This window comes from Chiloscyllium punctatum, chromosome 26, assembly GCF_047496795.1.
Source record: "Chiloscyllium punctatum isolate Juve2018m chromosome 26, sChiPun1.3, whole genome shotgun sequence".
Taxonomy (NCBI): domain Eukaryota; kingdom Metazoa; phylum Chordata; class Chondrichthyes; order Orectolobiformes; family Hemiscylliidae; genus Chiloscyllium; species Chiloscyllium punctatum.
Window position 1 is genome coordinate 55322599 of NC_092764.1, and position 19075 is coordinate 55341673.

At 41.2% G+C, this 19075-nt stretch overlaps 1 protein-coding gene across 1 annotated transcript in view; it reads left to right on the forward strand.

The window, feature by feature from the left end:
- carmil2 (capping protein regulator and myosin 1 linker 2) overlaps positions 1-19075 on the forward strand; it is a 197408-nt gene that overhangs the window by 152332 nt on the left and 26001 nt on the right. Inside the window, exons 30-33 of the mRNA XM_072547440.1 lie at positions 1383-1449; positions 6177-6424; positions 12692-12831; positions 16795-17176. Of these exons, the coding sequence (XP_072403541.1) occupies positions 1383-1449; positions 6177-6424; positions 12692-12831; positions 16795-17176 (837 nt within the window). The remainder of the gene's footprint in view (positions 1-1382; positions 1450-6176; positions 6425-12691; positions 12832-16794; positions 17177-19075) is intronic.

Below are 19075 nucleotides of genomic sequence, written 5' to 3' on the forward strand. Positions count from 1 at the left end.
GTGTTCCTGATGAAGTATCATTAATGTAATATTATCACTGAGAAGACAATTAGGGTTGCAACAGAAAGTGCGGAGGCAAAGAGCATTCTTTCAGTGAAAGAGAAATTAGATAAGTACTTGAAATACCATGGGGAGAGACAATGGGAAGTGGAGATTATTTTTTGGATTACAGTTACCAGTAGCCATCAGATAAGAGTGACCTTCATTTGTATAATATATAGGAAATATCGTAAAATGGACGCCCACCCAATTCTCTTGTGTCACTGTGAACTATAGCTCAATCCCTCAGACTTAATTGTTTAAGTACAGCCATGCCATTCTGCACACTCTCAACCCTATATTTCATCAATGACACTCAATTGCGCTCTGAGGAGGAGATTGAGATAGTTATATCTACATTTGTTTAAGGTTCAGATTCAAACTTGTTGGGGCAGTGCATTAGAAAATCTCATTTGCACTGAATTTCCACATCATGCTGTTCTTTTGCCATAACTTGTTATTCAGAAAACCAGTATTATTTATCATTCCTTTTTCATCTACAAATTTAATAAATTCAACACTGTGTCAAAATTGAGCTGGACTTTATTAACAAGTATGTTGCATGAGTGTTTCTAATCAACGATCATGGTACTATCAAAAGTGGAAGTCGATAAATCTGAGCCAATCACCAGAATTGGTGGGAAAACTAACATTTTCCTGAAGGAAGAAGTGAAAAGCTTTACTTGGTGAGATCATACTGAAACTCTTGAATACATGATGAGAGATGGAGTACACATATATCCCCGAACATGTATCTTTACACCTTGCTGGTTAAATCTGCTGTCATCATCGCATCAAAAGCCAACACTTGTCCATTTTATTGTTGCAAGCTACCATCCCATCACTCCAATCCGTTTGCCTCCCTGCTGCTATGCACTTAACTGCTTCACCACTGACAGCCATACTTTCAGCTGTTTAGGTGCCAATGTCTGAAATTCCCTCCCTAAATCTATTAACTGCTATTTCCTTCTTTTAAAGACACTTGAAAACAAAGTCTTTGACCAAGTTTTTTGTCATCTGCCCAATATCTACTATGAGGCTTGCTGTTAAAATGTGTTTGATAATGCTCCTGTTAAGTTCTTTGGGGTAATTTAGCATGTTAAAGGTTCTATACAAGTATAAGTTGTTGTTGAGGATGCTTATGTTCAGAGGCTACTGACTTTTCAATAACATAATGAAGCAGGTAACATAAATCATAATAGGATACGTTTATGGTCATTTTAACTCAATTATAAATCCCTGACTATACATTCCAATCAAATTATTAAGAATGTGTGAAGAGTGGTGAAATGCTTTCAGTTTTAAATGTTAGTAGTAATACAGATGTAATGTCTCTTCTGTAGAGTGTGTCTATGCTTCGCAGGAGGACAATACACTCTAGAAGAATCAGACCAACCACAGCCTTGAACCGTAAGTGGTCATGTTAACGTTTATTTAAACTGATTTTACTGACTGTTTCTAGCCCAGATAAGCAATTAAAGTCAATACTAATTACAAGATCATAACATTTAAGGGAAAGGAGTTAGACAACTTAGAACATATGATTGTATTCTTTGCTCACATGTTGAGAGTGTATAATCTCTCAGTATTTAACAATTGGGAAATATAGTAGACATCCCATTCACTCAAGCCTGCTGGCAACTCAAATAATTCAAAGCTCCTTTGCAAGTCATCTTTATGTAAAACTGCCAAGTGTAGGAGTGCTACACTGTTGCTGAGTCTCATAGCTAGGTTTTTTGCCCACTGTCACTCCACATTTTCAATTGTTGGTGGCAGTGAGAGATTGTTTGCCATCAACTTGTGGTTAATAAATATATTCCCAAGTTGTAATTTGCTCTTTTCTAATAAAATGTTGATAGTTATTCACCATACCTTGCGGGAAACCGAATTAAGGAAAAAAATTGAAGTTTACTCAAAAAAGGACACTTTACATTGTTTATTAAGTAAATTTACATTTTAGACCACTGAAGTTTGTTATTTAGAGGAGTGAACTGATAGAAGACTGAGAGTTGGGATAACAGGGGCATTTTCAGGATGGGAAGTTGTAACTAGGAGTGTGCCATGGGGATTAGTGCTGGGGTCACAATTACTTACAGTATGTATTAATGACTTAGATGAAGAAAGTGAACGTGCTGTAGGAAATTTGCAGATGACACAGAAATAGATGGGAAGGCAAATGATGACACAAGTCTGCAAAAGAATATGGGCAGGTTAAATGAGTTGGGGGGGGAAAAACCTGGCAGTTAGAATAAAATCTGGGGAAATGTGAGATTATGCACTTTGAAGAAAGAAAAGAAGACTTGGATATGACTTAAATGGAAAATGACTGCAGAAGGCTACAAAACAGAGGGACTTGTGAGTTCTCTTCATGAATCACAAAAGCTAGCATTCAAGTTCACTGGGTAATAGGGAAGACAGATGGAATGTTTATTTCAAAGGGAATAGAATTCAAAAGTAGAAAGGTTTTGCTAAAACTGTACGTGGCACTAGTCAATCCACAGCTGGGATACTGTAAACAATTATAGACCCTTTATCCTAAGGAATGACATACTAATATTGGACGCAGTCAAAAAAAGATTCACTGTGCTACTACCAGGTTTGAAGGGACTATCTTCCGAGGTTTAGGGTGGGTAGATTGGGCATGTGCTGACTGGAATATAGAAGAATAGAAGATGATCTTATTGAACCATACAGAATTCTTAGAAGACTTGACAGGGTTGATGTAGAAAAATTGTTTCTCCTTGTGGAGGAGTCAAGGACCAGAGGTATATTCTCAGCATAAAGGGTTGCACATAGTCAGGCAGTGCAGAAACAGTCCCTCCAATTTGTCCATGCCGACCAAGTTTCCCACTTGCTGGCAGTTGGCCCATATCCCTCTAAACTTTTCCTATTCGTGTACCTATCCAAATGTCTTTTAAATGTTGTAACTGTACTTGCATCTACCATTTCCAGTAGCAGTTCACTCCACAAACGATCGATCCTCTATGTGGAAAAAGTAGTCCCCCCAGTCTTACTCCTCGTCCTGAAAATATGCCCCCTATCTTATCCTAGAGAAAAGACCCCCATGACTCATGCTATCCATGAACCTCACAATTCTACAAACATCTAAATGTCACCCCTCAAATTCCCACACTTTGGTGGGAGGCAAGAAAGTGGAATTGAGTATCAGATCAGTCATAATTTCATTGATGCTGAAGCAGATTTGATGGTCTGACTTCTGCTTCTACACCTTAAGGTCTTAAGATAGCTGGTAGTAATGCAGACCTTTAATTAAATTTATGACAATATGTCTGCCATGTATTTGTGAGCAGAGATCTACCTAAAACAGAAGGATATTTACATTTTACTCCTCTGAAGTTTGAATGATATCCACCAGAGAGGAGAGCTAAGAAGCAGATGCAGAGTGAGTCATCAGTCCCTTTAGATTAGATAATACACATAAAAGCTGGCAGCAACATTTTAGGAAAATGCAGTGCAATAAGTTTAACATTTGTTTTGGTGACAAGGTGCTTGCTGAAGAGGAAAATAGGTCTGGAAGGTTTTTTTTACTTCACATCAGCCAATGGTGTAGAATGCATTGATTTTGATTTGATTTATTCTTGTCACATGTACAGGGAAAAGTTTTTTGTTTCATATGCAGTACAGTCACATTATACCATACCAAGTTCATAGGGTAATAGGACAGGGTAACAAATACAATAGCGAAGACAGCTATTATGGCTGCAGAGAAGGTGTTTAAGAAGCAAGATCAATATTAGATTTGAAATTTGAGAGGTGCATCCAAAGGTCTAACAACAGTGGGGAAGAAGCTGTTCTTGAACCTGTTGGTATGTGTGTTTAAGCTTTTGTATCTCCAACCTGATGGAAGAGATTAGAATCTGGGTGGGAGGGGTCTTTGATGATTTTGGCTGCCTTCCTAAGGCAGCAAGAGGCATAGATGGAGTCACTGGATGGGAGGTTGGCTGGAGTGTTGGATTAGGCTGTGTTCACAACTGTCTGAGGTTTCTTACAGTTCTGGGCAGAGCAGTTGCCATACCAAGCTGTGATGCATCCAGATGGCATAATTTCTTTGGTTTATATGTAAAGCATGGTAAGAGTTCTTTTGGACATTCCAAATTTCCTTAGCCTCCTGAGGAAGTAGAGGTGTTGTTGTGCTTTCTTGACTGTTGCATCAGTGTGGGTGGTCCAGGACAGATTGTTGGTGACCATCACTCCTAGGAACTTGATGCTCTCGACCCTCTCCACCTCCGCTCCATTGATGTAGACAGGAGTGTGTCCTCCACCTTCTGAAGTCGATGACCAGCTCCTCAGTTTTTCTGACATGAGGGAGAGATTGTGATCTTTACACCACACCACCAAGCACGTTCTCTCTTTCCTGTATTCAGTCTTGTCATTGTTTGAGATCCAGCCTACAATGGTGATCAATGAACTTGAGTTAGGATGAATTTGGCTACATAGTCATGAGTGTACAGGGAGTACAATAAAGGGCTGAGATTGCATCCTTGCAGGGCACAAATGTTAAGGGTTGTCATGGAGGAAGAGCTGTTGCCTATCCTTACTGATTGCGGTCTGTTCGTCAGAAAGTTGAGGATCCAGTTGTAGCGGGTGGAGCAGAGACCTTGGTCTCGGAGTTTGGTTGGCATTATAGTATGGAGACGGAGCTGTAGTCAATAAGTCGAAGTCTGATGTAGGTATCCTTATTATTCTGATGTTCCAGGGATGGGTGTAGGGCTAGGGAGATGGTGTCTGCCTTAGACCTATTGTGACAGTAGGCCAATTGCACGGGGTCAAGGCAGGCTGGGAGGCTAGATTTGATATGGGTCATGACTAATCTATCAAAGCATTTCATAATTATAGAGGTCAGGGCCACTGGGCAGTAGTACCAGGATGACAGTGATCTTCTTGAAACAGTTGGGGACTTCAGATTGTAGTAAAGAGAGGTTAAAGATGTCAGCGAATACTCTGTACAGGGTCTGAGTGCATAGCTGGGGACTCTGTCTGGCCCAGTTACATTCTTTGGGCCTACTCTCAGAAAAGCTGATCTGACATCTGCAGCGGTAACTGTGGAAACAGGTGCATCCAATGCTGTCGGGGAAAGGGGACACCGCTTTACTGATCTTCCATCAAGTCAAGCATAAAATGCATTGAGCACATCAGGGAGGGATATAGATTTGTCTGCTATTCTGTTTTACTTCACTTTGTAGCTTGTTATGTCATGTAGGCCTTGCTACAAATGGTGGATGTCTATATGATTAGTTTGGGTCTCCAACTTAGTCTGGTATTGCCTCTTGGTATCTTTAATGGCTTTACAGAGGTCATATCTGGATTTCCTGGAAAGGTCAGGGTCATCTGACTTGAATATCACACACCCGGTGTTCAGTGGGCACATTAACTTGTGTTGGTGTAACTTCCTTCTTAAGTCTGAGGTGACTAACTGTCCTGAAAATACCCCATGCAAATTACTGGGAACAAAATGTTGAGTTAGGTTTAGTTGTGTTTGTCAATTCTGAAGAAGGGTCACTATATCCTAAATATTTACTCTATTTTCTCTCCACAGATGCTGCCAAGACCCCTGCTCAGTTTTTCCAGCGATTTCTGATTTTGTAATGTAGCAAGTTAGGGGAAGCTAATGATCCTCCTAGTGTCTGAGAAAGTGGTTTGGTTTTCTATTCACATAAAAGGTTCTTTTCTTCCACGGAGTAAATTCATATCCACTGAAGGCACCCAGAACAGGAAAGCCCCAAGTTTAATTTGCATTCAATGCTAAGCTTACCAATATAAGTTGGATGTCAGAAGGTCCATTAGAATTGGTGAAGGCATTCAGAGGAGTAAAAGGAGCAAAATCATCCAAACTGATTCACGTGCAACAGCGGCTCCAGAAAACAATTACATTGAGTACATGAGCAAAGGATTATACTGGAATGTGATACTCAAATAGGGAGAATGGTTTTATAATGAATAGTCATTTGAATGAGATGCCAGAGTAGAAGGACACCAGGGGAGCCCAGTCCAAGTCAGAAGTTCAGCAGAGGATGGTGGAATGTGTAAAACAGAATAAATAATGAGCAACAAATTTATTACTTGCTGCTCAAAGAAGAGTAGCCAAAAACTAAATGTTTTTATCATCTATCCTTCAGGAATCTCAGACATAGAAACAGAAAGACAATTTGAAGGAACAGATTTTGAAGCAATGGAACTATTGACAGTCAAGTCACAACCAATCTCTACTGATATGAATGCTGTAAATAACACACCTACAAATGCAGAGACAACGTTTACAGATTCTCTTATGGATTTGCCAATTGAAGGGATGAAACTAAGGCATTGTACCAAAGGCAGGCCAAGACCAAACAGAATCCGGAAACATCCACCCTCCAAGCCTACTGTAAGTCTGTCTTGGAAGTATTTTTAATGGAGAAAAGTTTAGCAAAAATTAGGCTAATTACTTATCTTTCACAATCTCCTAGATTAATTGCTAACAATTTATGTTGTAAATAAGAAAGATAGGGAGTTACAAAGTATAAATGACTGCAGAGGAACCTCGATTATTTGAAGGACACGGGCGGGGGAAGTATTTTGTTCTGTTAATCGAATGCTGGATAACATAGTTAGCTAAGCATCAGGACCTCGCGATCTTTTTTGGATAATTTGAAATTCGATTAATAGAATGTCGGATAATTGAGGTTCCTCTAACCCTAAAAGAGTACATTTCTTCCTTTCCTTCCTGTTGTTAAAGAGATGAATTGTCAATGTGACAGTGAGATCAGTGTAGGGTAAGGTTGTGCTTCCAAATCACATGCTGTTTTCATAATTTAGAATAAACCTGCTAGTATCTGGCTCACTGAAGATGTTTTATTTATACCAAATCAAATTTAGAGTTACAAAATCACAAGTATTGACAACTTTCTGCTGATTTTGGACCAACATCTTAATGTGTGACGTTAACTGAGATTAGAGGAGCATGTCAAGGGAAATTTCTGTGTATCTGTCTTTGTGCAGGTAGCTCTCTCTTCATTTCTACCTGAAATAAATGAATGCATGAAGTAATAGCAATGAACAGTTGATAAAGTGGCAGGCACTTTGAATCACACTGAAATACTTCCAGCAGGCCTGGGGTCAGCCATATCTACAAATAGTGAAGAAATCTTATCAAGCCCTGAATGACATAGACTATGGCAAGAAATCTGGGAGAATTGTACGAAAATCCTAGCAAGGCCTTTAAATATTGTACTTCCTAACAGATTCCAGACTTTGAAATGAGGTCCTGACTCAGCAGCAGTGAAATGCTTATTAAGGGGATTATTGCTTGTTGTCAGCCTAACTAACTGAACATCTTGCCTCATTAATATGCACCCTCCTACTGTGAGGAAACTAGATGTTGAGAATTCTCAACATGGAAGTCTGAGATTCCAAATCACTGCTTGTTCCTCCAGACCTACATCATGATGCTGACATAGAACATAGAACATAGAAAAATATAGCGCAGTACAGGCCCTTCGGCCCTCGATGTTGCGCCCACCGAAGCCTACCTAACCTACACTAGCCCAATAACCTCCATATGTTTGTCCAATGCCCGCTTGAATGACCATAAAGAGGGAGAGTCCACCACTGATACTGGCAGGGCATTCCATGAACTCACAACCCGCTGAGTAAAGAATCTACCCCTAACATCTGTCCTATACCAACCTCCCCTTAATTTAAAGCTGTGTCCCCTAATAACAGCTGACTCCATACGTGGAAAAAGATTCTCACTGTCAACCCTATCTAAACCCCTAATCATCTTGTACACCTCTCAAATCTCCCCTAAACCTTCTTTTCTCCAATGAGAACAGCCCCAAGTGCCTCAGCCTTTCCTCATACGATCTTCCTACCATGCCAGGCAACATCCTGGTAAACCTCCTCTGCACCCGTTCCAGTGCCTCCACATCCTTCCTACAGTATGGCGACCAAAACTGCACACAATACTCCAGATAAGGCCACACCAGAGTATTATACAACTGCAACATGACCTCAGGACTCCGGAACTCAATTCCTCTACCAATAAAGCCCAGTACACCATATGCCTTCTTCACAGCACTATTTACCTGGGTGGCAACTTTCAGAGATCTGTGTACATGGACACCAAGATCCCTCTGCTCATCCACACTGCCAAGTAGTCTACCATTAGCCCAGTAATCCATCTTCTTGTTACTCCTATCAAAGTGAATGACTTCACACTTAGCTACATTGAACTCCATTTGCCACCTTTCTGCCCAGCTCTGCAACTTATCTATATCCCGCTGTAACCTGCCACATCCTTCTTCGCTGTCCACCACTCCACCGACTTTCGTATCATCCGCAAACCTGCTCACCCAGCCTTCAAGCCCCTCCTCCAGGTCATTTATAAAAATGACAAACAGCAATGGTCCCAAAACAGATCCTTGTGGAACACCGCTAGTAACTGCACTCCAAGATGAACCTTTACCATCAACTACTACCCTCTGTCTCCTTCCAGCCAGCCAATTCCTAATCCAAACCTCTAATGCACCCTCAATGCCATACCTCCGTAGTTTTTGCATTAGCCTGCCATGGGGTACTTTATCGAACGCCTTGCTAAAATTCATATACACCACATCTACTGCTTTACCCTCGTCCACTTCCTTGGTCACCTTCTCAAAGAACTCAATAAGGTTTGTGAGGCACGACCTGCCCTTCACAAAACCATGCTGACTATCCTTGATCACATTATTCCGATCCAGATGTTCATAAATCTTATCCCTTACAATTCTCTCTAAGACTTTGCCCACAACAGAAGTGAGACTGACTGGCCTATAGTTACTAGGGCTGTCCCTACTCCCCTTCTTGAACAAGGGGACCACATTCGCGATCCTCCAGTCTTCTGGTACTATTCCCGTAGACAACGACGACATAAAAATCAAGGCCAATGGCTCCGCTATTTTCTCCCTAGCTACCCAGAGGATCCTAGGATAAATGCCATTAGGCCCAGGGGACTTATCTATTTTCACCCTTTCCAGTATTCCCCAGACCTCTTCCCTACATACCTCAAAGCCATCCATTCTAATCACTTGTGACTCAATATTTACATCAGCAACAACGTCCTGTTCCTGAGTGAATTCTGACAAAAAGTATTGATTTAGTGTCTCTCCAATCTCCTCTGCCTCCACGCACAACTTTCCACTACTATCCTTGACTGGACCGATACCTACCCTCGTCATCCTTTTATTCCTGACACACCTATAGAAAGCGTTAGAGTTTTCCCGAATCCTACCAACCAAGGACTTTTCACGTCCCCTTCTCGCTGCTCTTAGCTCTCTCTTTAGATCCTTCCTGGCTACCTTATAACTCTCAATCACCCCAACTGAACCTTCACGCCTCATCTTTACATAGGCCGCCCTCTTCCCTTTCACAAGGGATTCCAATTCCTTATTAAACCACGGCTCCCTCACAAGACCCTTTACTCCCTGCCTGACTGGTACATACTTATCAAGGACACCCAATAGCTGCTCCTTGAACAAGCTCCACATATCATTTGTGTCTTCCCTTGAAGCCTATTTTTCCAATCCATGCATCCTAAGTCATGCCTCACCGCATCATAATTTCCCTGCCTCCAGCTATAACTCCTGCCCTGCAGTGCACACTTATCCCTCTCTATCACGGGAGTAAAAGTCACAGAGTTGTGGTCACTGTCCCCAAAGTGCTCACCTACCTCCAAGTCTAACACCTGGCCTGGTTCATTACCTAGAACCAAATCCAGTATGGCCTCACCTCTTGTTGGCCTGTCTACATATTGTGTCAGGAAACCCTCCTGCACACATTGGACAAACACCGACCCATCTAACGAACTTGAGCTATAGCTTTCCCAGTCAATATCTGGGAAGTTAAAGTCCCCCATAACAACCACCCTACTACTTTCACTCTTCTCCTGAATCATCCTTGCAATACTTTCCTCTACGTCTTTCGGGATATTAGGAGGCCTGTAGAAAACTCCTAACAGGGTGACCTCACCTTTCCTATTTCTAACCTCAGCCCAAACTACCTCAGATGGCAAGTCTTCCTCCATCACCCTTTCTACTGCTGTAATACTATCCTTGACAAGCAATGCCACATCTCCCCCTCTTTTACCCCCACCTCTGACCCTACTAAAACATTTAAACCCTGGAACCTGCAATAGCCATTCCTGTCCCTGGTCTACCCACGTTTCTGTAATGGCCACAACATCGAAGTCCCAGGTACCAACCCACGCTGCAAGTTCACCGACCTTATTTCTTATACTTCTGGCATTGAAGTATACACACTTCAAGCCATCATCCTGTTTATCGATGCCTTGTTCCTAACCTCCCTACACTCAAGTTCCTGTACCCTAAAGCTACAGTCCAGGTTCCCATGCCCCTGCAGAGTTAGTTTAAACCCTTCCAAAGAGCACTAGCAAACCTCCCCCCAAGGATACTGGTGCCCCTCAGGTTCAGGTGGAGACCATCCTGTTTATAGAGGTCCCACCTTCCCCAGAAAGAACCCCAGTTGTCCAGAAACCAGAATCCCTCCCTCCTGCACCACCCCTGTATCCTCGCATTTAACTGTTCTCTCTCCCTATTCCTCGACTCTCTTTCACGTGGCACAGGTAACAGACCAGAGACAACAACTGTTCGTTCTAGCTCTGAGCTTCCAACCTAGCTCTCTGAAAGCCTGCCTAACAACCTCACCCCTCGTCCTATCTATGTCGTTGGTGCCAACGTGGACCACGACCTGGGGCTGCTCCCCCTCCCCCTTAAGGACCCAGAAAACATGATCAGAGACATCACGTACCCTTGCACCTGGGAGGCAACATACCAAACGTGAGTCTCTGTCATCCCTGCAAAACCGTCTATCTGTGCCCCTCACTATTGAGTCCCCAATAACCAACGCTCTACCTTTCACCACCCTTCCCTTCTGAGCAACGGGGACAGGCTCCGTGCCAGAGGCCTGAACCTCGTTGCTTACCCCTGGTAAATCGTCCCCCCCACAAGTATCCAAAACTGTATACTTGTTATTGAGGGGAACGACCGCAGGGGGTCCCTGCACTGGCTGCTTCCTCCCAGTCCCCCTCACTGTCACTCATCTCTCTATAACTTTCGGAGTAACTACTTCCCTAAAGCTCTGATCTATGACCCCCTCTGCCTCCCGAATGATCCGCAGTTCATCCAACTCCAGCTCCAGTTCCCTAACACGGTCTTGGAGGAGCTGGAGATGGGTGCACTTCCCGCAAGTGTAATCAGCAGGGACGCTAATGGCTTCCCTCACCTCAAACATCTTGCAAGAGTAACATTGCACTGCCTTCGCTGCCATCCCTCTAAAAGGTAAACTTTAAAAAGAAAACTGGATCTAAAGAAACAAACAAGCAAAATGCAGCACTTACCTGCTTATCACAACGGGTCTTATTATTAGGTTCGAGGAGGGGGGCGGGTGGGAGGCTCTACCCCTGTAGTGCCTTGGGTTCCTCGCCTGCGCGTTTTTATAAAGAAAAAACCTTCCCAGGTAAGCTAGTGCGACACCAGCTTCCGAGTCCGCTAGGCGCTTAAAAGAAACTTTAAATTTTAACCATTTAAAAAAAAACTGGACTATACCGTGACTTAAAATAAACACCACCAGACAGCCGTTGACTGCTCTGCTGAGAGAGTGAGACATCTCAAAGCACTTGCCACATCCATCCTTGTACACTGGCATATGACACCTGCCAGCTCCTCAGGACCCCATTGCACCTCCCAAATTAACTTAGCGAATGCTTTACACTTAAAAGCTGCACTTCAGGGTACACTGGCAGCAAGCATTGAAATGCTGCTGCAAGGACCCCGCCTCATAAACTCTCCAAGCTGCTCACTTACTTTCTTAGCACTCGCTTTGGGCCTACTTGGATGCTAACCCAGATTTGTCTTTTCTCTTTGGCCTCTGATGCCATATCAGCCAGGTTCACAGTACTTCTGTCTTGCCATATCATTTAGTACAGACAGAAAGCCAGAAGACTTGTTATCATTGTCAGCAGTCTTCAGTCAAGTCAAAACAGCCTTAAGTTGGGGTCAAATCATAGTAAGTCAAAGGGAGCCTCTGAAATCACTAACTGCTAACCTCTGACAGCTTTTCTGGGGAGAGAAGTGAAATAGACAGAGGGGAAAACTGAATGATAAGGATGTCTGTTATACAATTTACAGTATTTAGGGGAGGTGATGATCCCTTGGTATTATTACTAGACTATTTCTCCAAGTAGATGAAAATGCGTTGCTGGAAAAGCGTATTCCTGAAGAAGGGCTCATGCCCGAAACGTCGATTCTCCCTCTCCTTGGATGCTGCCTGATCTGCTACGCTTTTCCAGCAACACGTTTTCAGCTCTGATCTCCAGCATCTGCAGTCCTCACTTTCTCCTATTTCTCCAAGTACCCAGGTAATGTTCTGGGTCATTAGGGACAGGCAATAAACACTAGCCAGAAATGTCCACATCCCATGAAGGTTTTCTTAAACTGCATTAGTTTAGAAACAATGATTCAATGTGTTCTTGAAATTCTTAAAGTGAAAATGATCATCAAACAGGATTGAGATGATTATTGAAATTGTAATTAGTATCCTGCTCTCTGAATGCTGTCAGACTGGGCTATACAGTTGCATCTGTTTGTACTTGGCATAGGTACAATCTGCGGACCAGGAAAAAGGAGAGGATGTAACCAACAGCAAATTAGATCTAGGACTAGAAGAATTCTTCACAAAGAAGATAATTCAAGAAGAAACCAGTTTTGTGCCTGCTGCTTTCAGTGATTCTTCATCCCAGTGAGTGACAAGTATTCCATCACATTTCTGATTTGAGCCTTGTAAATGGAGCAAAAGAATTAAGGAGGTGAACCACACACCACAGATTTCCAGTTTGTGTCTTGATGTTGTGACTACAATCCTAATGAAGTTTATCCAGTCTGACTTCTGGACAATGATCATTGTCTGACTTTGCAAAACATAGTACAGCGAAGGTCATGGGAAAGTGATTAAGACTTCTCTCGTTCAAAATGGTGGTTACCTGACATTTATGTGGTACAAGTGATATCCATCTTTTGTACACCCAATATTATCCAGGTCCTGTTGTAACTCAGTGAACTTTCAGTTACATAGCTGATAACTTTTCTGTCTTTTTGCAACATGTTATCATTGACAACAACTAACTTGAATTGCAGGAATGCCAATGTTTTAATATTGCTTTCTCCAGTCCTTCTGAGGGCTACAAAAGCCAGGAGATATCAAAACCAAAACAGTAAATAGTTCTGTTTTTAAAAGACATTATAACCTTCCAAGCAGTATCTGCCACATTTGGGGTTAAATATAGAAGTGGGCAGTAGGAGAACTATTCACTTGCCTTGTCAGCAACATCACTTCCTGTCCATTTTCCAAATGACATGATTGGAATGGAAAAGTCTTCCCATTTGCAGCATCAAAAATAGACCATTTCCTTGGAGACTGCCTCTTGGCAGATGATTGGGACCACCACTCGAGGCAGGCTTTGCTCCTTGCACATCTGTCTGTTCACATGGTAGTGCAGCATCTGTGACTGGCTTTTAATTTGAAGTTTTAATAATTGATGAGTGGTGCTGCAAGATAGAAGTACCTCTCTTAACCTGACTTGCCTGCTTTAACTCTCATTTCTATTTATAAGACCATGGATCTCAGATGTTGTTCTAAGAGCCTCAACATTATGTCCTGCCACCTTTAGATGTGTGTGTAGGTACATCCCTGGGCTTGTTTGTCTGACACCCTCTTTAAAATTGTTCCATTTAGATTATGCTGCCTTTCCTCATTATTCCTGCCAAAGGGATTCATGTCGCATTTTTCTGTATTAAATTTAATCTGCCACATGGCTTCCCACTTCACTAAACTGTCTGCATTCTCCTGAAGTCTGTTAGTATCCTCCTCACTATTTCCTACATTCCCAAGTTTTGTTACATCTGGAAACCTTTCTCCATTGTATCTAGATCCATGTCATTAATATATACCAAAAAAGGTGTTATCCTAGTATCAATTGCAGGAAGCCGTCGTTTATACTACCCTCATTTCTGAGGAAAAAGACATTCACAACTGCTTTCTAAAAAATTTCATATCTACACTAACACATCAGTTTTAATTCCATATATTTATTTTTTGCTAATCGGTCTTTTGTGCTCCTTTATCAACTGTTTTTTTCAAAACCCATAAACCCATCAATCACATTGCCTTCATTACCATCTATTACTACAAAGGATATACTCAGTATGTGAAGCATCAACTGTAGCGAAAGAAACAGAATTAACTTCAGGTTTTATTGAATGTTATGACAATTAGGTATGCACTGTTGCTGAAGTTTCACTATTCCACAGGTCATAAGCTAAAATTAAAGTAGTTTTTCCAGTTACATGGTTAATCAGACACCTTATCAATATCAAATTTTAAATAAGATCTTTGAGCCAGATAAATAATTATTGGTTTATTATCAAAACAAAACTTATTCAATGAAACGAAATAGTGATAAACATGCACAGTTAATAATAGAGAAGTATAAATGCTTATTCCCGTAAATATTGCCACAACATACATGAAAACACAATCTTACACTTTGGAAAAGCAGAAAGAGGTATTTATCTGCAGCAATTGGTTTTCTGGCTTTTTTTGGCTAATTGGGTTATTCTTAAATGTGAAAGGATAAAGTGTAGAATGTCTATTACTATCTTCTGGCACATATGACCAAATCATTCATGGTTATCTCTGAAGTCTCTACAGACACATCTTAATCAGGAAATACAACATTGCTATATTCCTTCAGTCACTCTATTAAAATAACAAATGACTTTACCACTGAATTCAAAAGAGGGTTTCCTTTTTGGAAATGGAATGAATTAGCTGGGCAGGCCTTCCTTGCTGGCTTCTTGTCCCCAATTAATTCCAGATACCAAAACCAAACATTCCCTAAGCCAATCACTATTCAAACAGCCCCTGTAGAAGCAAGCAGTTATCACCAATCATGTGATTTCTTAGGAAGCCTTATTTAAACAAAAATCACCAATATTGACAGTGATTTTAAAACAAGCTGCTTTAAAAATCACACCAGGAATTTCGATAAAACATAAGTAACTATATTTTCCACAATCCATCAAAACTTAAGTCCTCTGAGAAATATTAAATATAAAACATCTTCCTAACTGTACACACATTTAATTTAAGTATAAAAGGTATTTTCATCACAGGGGATGGTTACACAGCGGGCAGGGAAAGAGGCAGGAGATCAACCTTCTCAAAACTCATTGAGCCACCGCCCTTCCACCTTGCAACTCTCTAACTGAAATCTGAATTGATCTGAATATTTCTTCTCATGTTCCACAATGTCATTAACATATATTTCACTTGTGTTTCTGTTGTATTATAACCACCAGTTGCAATTGTCCATCATTTGGGTGGCTCAGTGGTTAACGTTGCTGCATCACAGCGCCAGAGACCCAAGTTCAATTCTAGCCTTGGGTGACTGTGTGGAGTTTGCACCGAGTGTCTGTGTGGTTTTCCTCCAGGTGCTCCGGTTTCCTCCCACAGTCCAAAGATGTGCAGGTTGGGTGAATTGGCCATGCTAAGTTGCCCATAGTGTTAGTCTGAGGGAAATGGTTCTAGGTGGGTACCTCTTCGTAGGGCTGATGTGGACTTATTGGGCCAAAGCACCTGTTTCCACACTGTAGGGAATCTAATCTAATCATTAGCTGATTTTTGGAGTCAAGGTCCATAATCCGCAGAATCCTGTGCCACATTTGACACTTCTAATTACCTTTAGTGTCTGGTGACATTTTATCAAATGACTTTGTACTCTTTGTACTGTAGACTACTCATTCACTGATCTGTCGGATGTCATCTTAGTTGTTATCTACTTAAACAAGGTTATGTTCTACAACACTTGATGCTGGTGGTGTGCCTGAATCTCCAATGCCTACCTAATTGAATTATTCTGATAGTTGTTCAGATCATGTATGAGCATATAATTGGATGAAGCATTGGGTGTATTAGATAAAACAATGATTATGTATTGTGAAAGAACTGAATTTTATTTTCCTTTTATTTTAAAGGGATGATTCATAGTCTTCCTCTCTAACCCTTTTATACCTTTTCTACCTTTCCTTCAGTAGAAACACAAAACAGGCAGCAGATCTGATCCTGCTCACTTTCTGTCAGGTTATAATTACCCCCAGCACTGAATGCAGATTTAGTTGATTGTCCAACCAGACCGTTTTATACCATGCAGCCACTCAGAAAATTGTAATTCATTGCGTGGTATTACTTATCAGAAAGGAACAGAAACCCAAACCTTCCTGTACACAACACTCATCATTTATCCAATTTTTAGAAGGACATCCTCTGTAGCCAGTCCAGTTTTGGACAGGTCTGCTAAATCTTCTTTGCTGTGGTAACTCAAAGAACTGATAACCAAGATTGACACTGGCAATATTATGTACACAGTTGTTTTGTAAGTATTCATCAAAATGACATGTTGCTATTTGCAGATTCAGATGGCATGACCTTGCACTCAAGTTATTTTCCATGGGGATAATCACCAGAATCAATGTTGTAAAATTTCAGGTGGCAACTCCAGGCTGAATCAACATTTGTATAGTAATCTATTATTTACTATAATTCAAAACAATAAACAAGCTATACTTTTCCTGTATACAGCAATTGGTTTAATGCTTTGGTGTGAGAGTCTGACTAATTTCTAAGCTATTTCTCTGCTTTTTGCAGGAAAGACCAGTCTCCAAAGTTTGAAGACCCAAGCACTACTTCATCGCTTCCAAAAACAAAAAAGAGATATCCTAAACTCAGTGACTTGTTTGCCTTCAAGAAAACCCGCTTCAACAGAATGCAAAAGGTCGAGAAAGAACTTGAAAGAAACCAACAGAAAGGCAAGAAAAATTCTTCTGTGGATATTCTAAAACCTCAAAAAGAATCTGGGGAAATGTTTGATCAAGCCAAACCAGAAGAGGGCAGTACAGAACAACCAAAACAAGACTGTATACCCAGGCACCAGTCATCTTTGAGAGGTCTCAAAACACGCTCGTTAATTCTGCTCCCCGGAAATAAGGATGTCGAGGATTTGTCTTTGCAGTTCACAGTACAAGGCAAGGTATGTGTAAAACTAAAAATGGGAATATTATATATTTGTTGCAAAATAAAATGTGCTGCATCGCGTCCATCAACAGATTGAAACAAAATTGCAAATGCTGGATATCAAAAGTGTCCATTGTTCAGACCTGATGAGAGGTTATAGCTGAATCAGTAACGTTTTCCTTTTTTCAGATCCTGATGACATCCACTTTATTTTCAACATTTTATTAATTTTAATCATTAAGTTTTCTGTGCTGCGTGACAATTTTCTTATATACCAATATAAATATTTTTGAATGTTGATCTCTCTTCACCGCACCCCCCCCCCCCGCCATCATCCCAACTTCAAATACCGCAAACACTCTGCATTCTCAAGGAGCAACTAAGGAAACTGCAGGCACAATATTTGTGTTCAATCTACAAGAGAAAAAGTAGTAAACCCTCCCCTAGCCACAGTGGCAGCAGTATGTACCATCTACAACATGCACTGCAGCAATTCACCAAATCTCCTTTGACAGCACCACCCAAACCTACAACTTCTACAACCTAGAAAGACAAGAGCAGCAGACACATGGGAGGACATTCATCTGCAAATTCCCCTACAAGCAAGATAATGTCTTGACTTGGAAATCATTGGCATTTTTTCATTGTCAGAGTAAAATCCTGGAACTCCTTTCCTAACAGCACTGTGAGTGTACCTAAATCAGCCAGTGGTCCAGATAGTGGATCCACCAAAGTTTCCTTTATGCATCACATTGGGACCCTGTAGCTTTCAAGACTCAATGACTTTAGGGCCTAAACACCTCCATACTGTTCCTGGGCCCCCACACATCAGGCCTTATTGTTATATGGGCTGTTTTCACCACAGTCAACCCATTTTCACCTTATAATGGTCAGACCTAGCAGTTTCTCTTTCTCTCCAGCTCATCCCTCCCTTGTTTGCCCATCTGCTGTTCTCTTTCTCACTGGGCTCCACCTCCACCTATCATTTACTTCTTTCCCTTCATCCACCCCAATCTTCAACATACGTACCAACAATTTCATAATTACAATCAGCTCTGAAGAAGAATCATTAAACCCAAAATGTTGACTGTTTCTCTCCACTGATGGTGCCAGACCTGCTGAGTTTCCCTAGCTTTTTCTGTTTTTGTTTCAGATTTCCAACATCCACAGTCTTTGATTTTTGATTCCTTTGATGATTAGATTGGTAGTGGCATCAGAATTTTTTTTAATGATCAGTGTTCAGTTAGCTGATAATGGTGGAGATGGAGCTGTACTATTTGGTCCCAGCACCCTTGACTTTAACCAGAAAGGAAGGAGGATTAGCATAAAATCAAGATGGGGAGGCATCTTGAAGATGATAAGTGTTATCTTAGGCCAAGTTCAAACTCTGGTGATGCCCTATAACAGTGGTTAACAAACTTTTCAATAGAGGAATATTTCAATTAGATAAACACACATATAACTTTTTCACAATACATACATAGTATCATAAGTCTACACATGTGTGATTCTGGTGCCTTGCACAAGCACAGTTGATAGGGGTACCTAGTGTCTTAGATACTGCCATGACTAATAGACACCAAGGCTCCGAAGGAGTTCGGAATTATGGAAGAAGCCTTGACAATCGGATAAAAGGTGGTGCTGCTACCCAAAAATTTCAAAGGACACTTCTCAACTTGTTGCAGCACACTGATGGAAAACCACAGCCCTAGAGAGTCAGCATTTTGGCATCCAGTAGCCAGGATGAGTTAACACTGTCAGAAGGCAGAAATGAAAGATTCTCCATATATTAGTAGTGAAAGAAGTTTTATTAATTTCATTGTTCATATTTTTGTATCTTGTGAAGAGCTAGAGATGGTGTTGTCTGAAATTTGTCTAAAAGGAATATTGTGTTGTCATTTGAAACCTCTGGTTT